Source organism: Paralichthys olivaceus, chromosome 8, assembly GCF_024713975.1.
Source record: "Paralichthys olivaceus isolate ysfri-2021 chromosome 8, ASM2471397v2, whole genome shotgun sequence".
Lineage (NCBI taxonomy): Eukaryota > Metazoa > Chordata > Actinopteri > Pleuronectiformes > Paralichthyidae > Paralichthys > Paralichthys olivaceus.
In genome coordinates this window covers 27,396,872-27,404,162 of record NC_091100.1, presented here as the reverse complement: position 1 = coordinate 27,404,162, position 7,291 = coordinate 27,396,872, and the positions used below count along the sequence as shown (strand labels likewise).

At 40.2% G+C, this 7,291-nt stretch overlaps 1 protein-coding gene across 1 annotated transcript; it reads right to left on the bottom strand.

Annotated features, from left to right (window-relative positions):
• Nucleotides 1–2,589: 2,589 nt before the first annotated feature.
• Nucleotides 2,590–4,207, bottom strand: LOC138411170 (golgin subfamily A member 6-like protein 22). Its single transcript, XM_069530303.1, has 2 exons — nt 4,013–4,207; nt 2,590–3,927 (listed from the first exon to the last, which is right to left on the bottom strand). Exons 1-2 carry the CDS (start codon nt 4,022–4,024, stop codon nt 2,785–2,787), a joined length of 1,155 nt encoding a protein of 384 aa, XP_069386404.1. The 5' UTR covers nt 4,025–4,207; the 3' UTR covers nt 2,590–2,784.
• Nucleotides 4,208–7,291: the final 3,084 nt, after the last annotated feature.

Below are 7,291 nucleotides of genomic sequence, written 5' to 3'. Positions count from 1 at the left end.
ACGTGGAGTCAAAATAATGTTATTATTAATGACTTTGCCTCACACAGAGCACCAAAAATGTTGTGATTATGTACTTTCCCTTGCGCGAGGTACGATTATGTACTTTCCTTCATGCGGGGCACCATTAAATGGTGTGCATTTGGGCATTCAATAAATGTGGCTATCAGAGAAATATTAAATATTAATATTAAAAATATTAATATTAAACTGATAAAGGATACATCGGGGCACCACCCTTCAAAGGAAGGGAAAAGATAGCCAATTTAAGAAATAAGTCTTACTGACGACAAATTTGGAACTCTGATTAATAATTAAATAAATAACTATAACCAAAATTACCACATCAATAGCTAGCAAAGTTGAAGGATATGGAGTTCTTGACAGTGTAGAGGTTGGCAAAATTCACACTTATGCAACATTAATGAAGATGGAGTTTTGAGACCATGTGGCTGAGATCACATGTATGTGTTAAGTTTGTGGAAATGAGTTTGTGAGGTGCTGGTGCCAGGTTAAAGAAAGTAGTTAGATGCATGCAAAGAAACTGATCAGTATAACAGAACTAACATTAACTTTCAAATAACATATTACCAAATATCACAACAACACAATTCAAAATTATAAACATCACATGAAATAGAAATAGGACTAAACAGTCCTTTGCTTAGCCTAGCGTAATAATAGAGCCCAGTTGTGTTACCCGTCCATGAAAAAGAGGGAAAGGTCCTTTTTGGATGTGCTGTTTGAAGTTGAGTGAAGTGGTCTTGTTGGTTTGTGGCTCCTGTTGTGCATCTGCTGGACAGACCTTGTGTTGTGGCCAATTGTGCTGAAGTTCTTAGGCAGGCTCTCGCGTCGCTGCCTTTGGAAGGTTTTAGCAGTCTGCTCCAGGCAGGTCTGCTGGAAGTTGAGGAGCTTGTGTAGGGAGGAAGTCTCCCTGGCTGGGAGAGCAGGGCCAGAACCTACTCCACCAGGAGAGGTCAGCAGGGGAAGAGGCAGAAGAGAGAAGAGAGCTAGGAAACTCAGCTTATATTGGCCTTGTGACCTCATGGGTCATGGGGCACACAGTGACCAATAGTGGTTGAGAGTTGTCTTCAGGAGCAGTTTTACCACCTATATGTGAAGATGAAGCACCCTGGGAGACTGAGTTCTGGAAGCTCTCCTTTGTCTCCAGAGCAAAGGAGACATGCGGTCAGGCTTTTGACTACACATGTAGGCCCAACTATGGTTCACAGATACCAGGTCCCAACATGACATTATAGCTTCATTGAATGAAAATGTATTTAACCTATCTCGATGTGCTTCTTCAGGTTGGACGGGGAGTTCTTGAATGCCAATATTTCAGTCACTCTCTGTAGGCATAAGAGGCACTTAATCCGGTAGGAAGAATCTTTCACTCCAACATATACGAAAATATTTCTTGAAAATACGGCCGGTGTAACGTTATCTTCATCACCACCACGGAGTTCACCAAGTTCGCCACTTTAGTCGAGATGCTCGTCATCTGCTACTGGAGCATTAACATTAGCAGCAGAGCCGGCAGCAAGTGCTTCCATGATGGCATCAATAATGTGACATGCCCGTGTAGTAAAATTTCTGTTCATTACACTGTGTCACATATGAATGTCACTATGTACCTTTAATGTGCACTGCAAACTGAGGAGTGAGTATAACATAAATTGCTAATGATTACAATAAGTTTAAGACAGATATTACGAATCATCAAACGAATCAAACAATATACTCTATGTGTAACAATCAGTATGTAGTGTATGTATAACTTGTGTGAAGAAATCATAATCTTTTTTTTTTTAAAGGCAGTCTGACAAGAATGAAATATAATGGTGTAAAATCAGAGACAAATATCTTTTAAAAAATAGTAAATGGTTTGGACAGATATAATGGTGTCAAGAGTAAGAAAAACTGTGTAAAAGAAAAAGAGGGAAAGTCCCAGCTCCAAGGCCAAAGCAACCCAGGTGTTTGGAGGCTTTCCAGGGGTAAATTCAAGTCCAACGTACGCAAGTAACCCCGGTGCTTGGAGACTTTCCAGGGGGAAGGTCGTAACAGGTGTGGCCCTTAAGGATAGATAAAGCGGAGCAACACCACTGTTAGTCAGAGTTCTTCTAGTGCAGCTCTGGCTCGCTACTGAATGCTCTCAGGTTTTGTTGTCGACAATAAAACTATGCTGCTTTTAAGTTGACTTCTACTGCTTTTTTATTTGACTGAATTTTTTGACTTTTGCACCACGAGTGGAACTTAGTTTTTCACCACAACACCCAGACAAGCGGGACTTCTTCTTCTTCGTGCTTGGCGGTTGACATGACAAAAAAATGTGTTGTGTAGTGTATATGAAAAAAGAAGCTAACAGGCAAACTAATTCAGAGGAACAAACTTTACTCTTTCTTATTCAGGTACCAGTCACAGTCACTCTCTTCTTCATGGGGTACATTGAGTGACACTGCCACCCACTGGCATAATATATATTGCAGGTACACGTATATACCACAAAATGTTTACGGCATTACATCACCAACTCAAATTTCTTCTGATTTTAATTTGTAGTAATGAGTAACGAAGATGGTTAGGAGAAATGTATTGGAGTAAAAGTACACATTTTACTTAGGAAATATAGTGGAGTAAAAGTGAAAGTTGTCAGAAATAAAAATAACAAAGTAAAGGACAGATATGTGAAATTTCTACTTAAGTAGAAATGTAAAGAAGTATTTGTACTTCGTTACATTACAACACTGGGTAAGGTCAGCTCAGGTGCTGTTGGATGGGCGCTGCTGACTACTTCCAACACTGTGGTTTTCTCAACCCCAGAGCGTGGCGGATTCTCTTCCAGAGTGAAGTCTTCTTTGGTTTCTCAGGGAGAACACTGGAGAGAGACTTCTCCTCAGTGACATCATCCTTATTCTCTCCATTGAGCTCCCGACTGGAAACTTCAGCTTCATGACAGTGGCAGACCACATTGTAAGAAGCTTTGAGCTTCATCAGCTCTTCTTGGAGAACCTTCTTCTCCTGGAGCTCAGTGTTGAACTTCTCCTGGTTGGCAGTCTGATTTTGACAGACCTCATGATAAGAATCTCTGAGCTTCATCAGCTTTTCTTGGAGAACGTTCTTTTCCTGCTTCTCCTCCTGGAGCTCAGTGTCGAACTTCTCCTTGTTGATAGTCTGATTCAGACAGACCTCATGATAAGAAACTCTGAGCTTCATCAGCTCTTCTTGAAGAGCATTATTCTCATCCTGAAGCAGATCGCTGGTTTGAGTCTCCTTGTCCATGGAGTCAATCTTTTGGCTGTGAGCTTGCCTTTCCTCCATCTCTGTCACCACAAGCTCAACCTTGCTCAAATCCCTTTTCAAAAGGGCCGCCTTCTCCTTTAGAGCCACATTGTCCTCTTCCAGAGCCTTCACCTTGTTGCTTTGTACAGCCAGTTTGCCATTGTGGGCTTTAGAGTGAGCTGTCATTTTCTCCTTCTCCCTAATCAGAAGCTCATCCTTCTGTTTGAGCTTCTCTTCCAGAGCCTTCACCTTGTTGCTCTGTACAGCCAGTTCAGCCAGTTTACCATTGTGGGCTTTAGAGTAAGCTGTCATTTTCTCCTTCTCCCTCATCAGAAGCTCATCGTTCTGTTTGAGCTTCTCTTCCAGAGCCTTCACATTGTTGCTCTGTACAGCCAGTTCAGCCAGTTTGCCATTGTAGGCTTTAGAGTGAGCTGTCATTTTCTCCTTCTCCCTCATCAGAATCTCATCGTTCTGTTTGAGCTTCTCTTCCAGAGCCTTCACCTTGTTGCTCTGTACAGCTAGTTCAGCCAGGACACCAATGTGGGCTTTAGAGCGAGCTGTCATTTTCTCCTGCTCCCTTATCAGAAGCTCATCATTCAGTTTGAGCTTCTCTTTCAGAGCCTTAATCTCAGACTGCATTGTTCCACATGTCTGAAAAATAGAAACATGGAATTCATTATTAAAAGTCCACTCAACACAACCTGAACATACATTTCTAAAAAAAAATAATTCTTACCAGGATGCCCATTTTGGTAAAGGGGGATTTGTAGTTATGAGAGCAGTGTCTTGTTGATGAATTTTCACTGAACAAATCAGCGGTTGTCTCCGTAGGCAGGATTGTTGTCTTCACTAATGAGGACTGTGGTCTTCTCAGTTGACGGTCTGTTATTTTCACAAGCTAATAACTTGAAGCAAGGGAACTTGTCATTTATGTTTGGTAGTTCAGAGGACCAAAGAAATATCCTTTAATGTCTAGAGTTTTTGGTTCTTTGATTGGATTTGATAAGGATTTGCAGGCCAGCAATCCCTTTGATGGTTGCCCCCACATCAATCATCAAAGAAGATTTTTAAGAAGCAACCGTTTCCATGGCAATTTTTATAACTGCACAACATGGCGGCCCCTGGGGGTTTATCAGGTTGACTTCTATATGATGCACATCACTGCGGAGCATACACAAATCCTGAGCTAGGCGGCTACTATACACATGTTGCACTGATAGCTACAGTGATCCCTGTCTGAGACTGAGGTTAGTCTCTTGACCAAATGAAGAAAATCAATCAAGGATTTCAGATCCATTAGATAATCTGTGATATGCTTGAGGGAATTAATGAAATATGCTATGAAGTGTTAAATTAAGTATGTAGATATGTACATAAGCATCAACAAAATATAAGTTTATGTGTCAGTAAGTACATAGTGTGACATCTTAACAGCACAAGCATTATAAAATAAATGTAGTAGGATGAAAATAAAATAATGAAAATGGAAAACACTGTAGAGCAGCTGTAGTCAACTACTTTACCATCACCGGGAAGTGGGTACATTTTTGCAAACTAATTGTTGCATTGTGTGTCACTGAGAGCATGGGGAATTGTGCATTTCTGCAGCATGTTTGGATTCGTGTTTGTAAAAAATGTGTGTGTGTGTGTGTGTGTGTCAGGAAAGTGTGGACCTTGATGCTGGCTGGTTTCTAAAACTGATGCGAAATAATTGAGAGGATACATATTTACATGTTGATCTATGTGATTTTAGTGTGTGAGAGCTATTGATGCTCAACACAGGCACTGACATTCTGTGATTAAGCATTGTATTGTTGTGTGTTGTTCATGTGTTCAATGTGATTTTACACTGCAAATAAAGGTTTCATATTTTAATTTCAATTATAGATTCATGGCTATTGAGCAGTGCTTTGTGAGTGTTGGTCGAATACTGTCAGTGGCATAAAATATTAATGAAAATGCATATTATTAATATTTGTATGTGTGTATATTAAAGCAATACAATTCTCAATGCTTCTGCAGATGTGTTTGACATTTTCCATTTAATTTGATTTACTATGTTCCACTTAATAATGGGCTAAAAGGATTAGTTTATGTAATATTTATGTCTTTGTTATGCACATTAGTCAACCAATCATTACTGATTTGATGATGTAGAGCTCAATCTGAATGCAGACAATTATTTCTTCAATGCTAAATATATTTAAAAAATCTTGCCTACATTTGTTTACATATGATAATGAACAAAAATAATAAGCAACAGATTTGACACATCTCACACAATTCATTGACCCTCAGCATCCAGCCCTTCATCAGCCGTGAGTGTGGCACATTATGTCATTCTTTGTCGTATATGGTCATCAATAATTTAATAATAATTTATCTCAGGCTCTCTCTCCGGAATCGAACCCTGAATCCCTGTTACCTGTGGTCATTGTAGGCACAAAAAGTACCATTGAAAGTTGATAGGGCAGACATTCGAATGAGACGTCGCCACCACGAGGGCCAACGATCAGTTCGAGGTCATCTAGTGTCACCAAAGCAGCCGGGGCACCACGGGTCTGATAAATGCACACGTCCCCGAAGGTCAGCGCCCATTGGGGAAGCGGAGAGCGGGCGAGGAGTGGAGTTCGGTTGGGGGGGTGGAATTTTGCGGAAGTTATTTTGCAAAAGGGGTAAGAACTCGTACATCGCCTGGTACACCGGCGCTGACAGGTAGAAAAATTTCACTTAATTTTGCCTTTGTACACCAAATTAAAGATTAGACTCTCCTCTTCCCAACAAATATCAGCTTTCCACCCTAGCACAAAGTGGCTGCTAGTAATCAGACATTTAGTGTGGTCCATTTCAGGCAGCTTTCGGAGCTGGGTCAGAAGTCAAACTTCTTTCACTTACAATGTTTGAACACTGCTGCTAATGTGTTTAAACATGTTTAGGTATGTGCGGGAATGTGTTTAATTAGTTGTAACTTCATAAAAAAGGACTTTTTGGCAAGTAATTACATATCGTTACAACCTCACTCAGTCTGGGAATCATCATCACTGGTGGTGCACTTCTCAGCTTGAATAAATTATCTGTTAATGTCAGGCAGGGCTCTCAATACAGCAAAACAATTCTTTACTAACTACTTTTAATTCTTACATGTAATAGGTTAAGTTATTTCTGTGTTTCCCTCTTCCTTGTTTGGGGAGAATTTCGTTATTTGCTGCAAGACTCAGCTCAAGTTAGTCAACTGTGAATCCTGCCTTTGATATATGAAGGTACAAACGGTATAGCTGTTAAAGTACGCAACACATACGAGTACAGAAGTTTGAACATGCAAAATTTTTGTGCTTAAAGTCGAATTTGAAAGACTAAGTGACAACCTGTAACAGTGGCGGCGTCCACCTGCCCCCCGGTGGCACACCTGAGATTACTCCCAGTTTCCACCTGTGATGCATAACCAAAAATTGAATGAATTAAATGAATATGGCACATTGTGACATGGCCTAATGCTGCTCTCTTACATGCTGAGACATCGGTGATTGCAATTGACCATGCACGTGCCAGTTGGAATGGCAGTAAGCCAGTTTTCAGACTATATTGTTGAGGGAAGGTTTCTAAGTCAGGCAAATTTATATTGCCAAATTACAATTTGTAATAATGTGTTATCTTTGCTTTTGTAGTGTTGATGCAGCAAAAGAGGATGGGTCACTTGGAAGGCTCGTAAATGACAACCATATGAATCCCAATGCCAAGATGAAGTACTTGACAGTGGAAGGGAAGCCCCATCTGTGTTTGTTTGCAAAACGTGACATAAGTCCAGGAGAGGAGATCACCTATAATTATGGTGAATCAGACTGGCCGTGGAAATGCAAGGTGGTCAAAATGATTCTTTGTATAACTGATAGTTCTCATAAAGGACATGCTCTTACCATACAAAAATTCACATACATAAACATATATTCCATCTTGCTTTGTCGTTAACATAATTTATACTGCATTAAATACAGTAATGAAAATTCATTCAGATGTA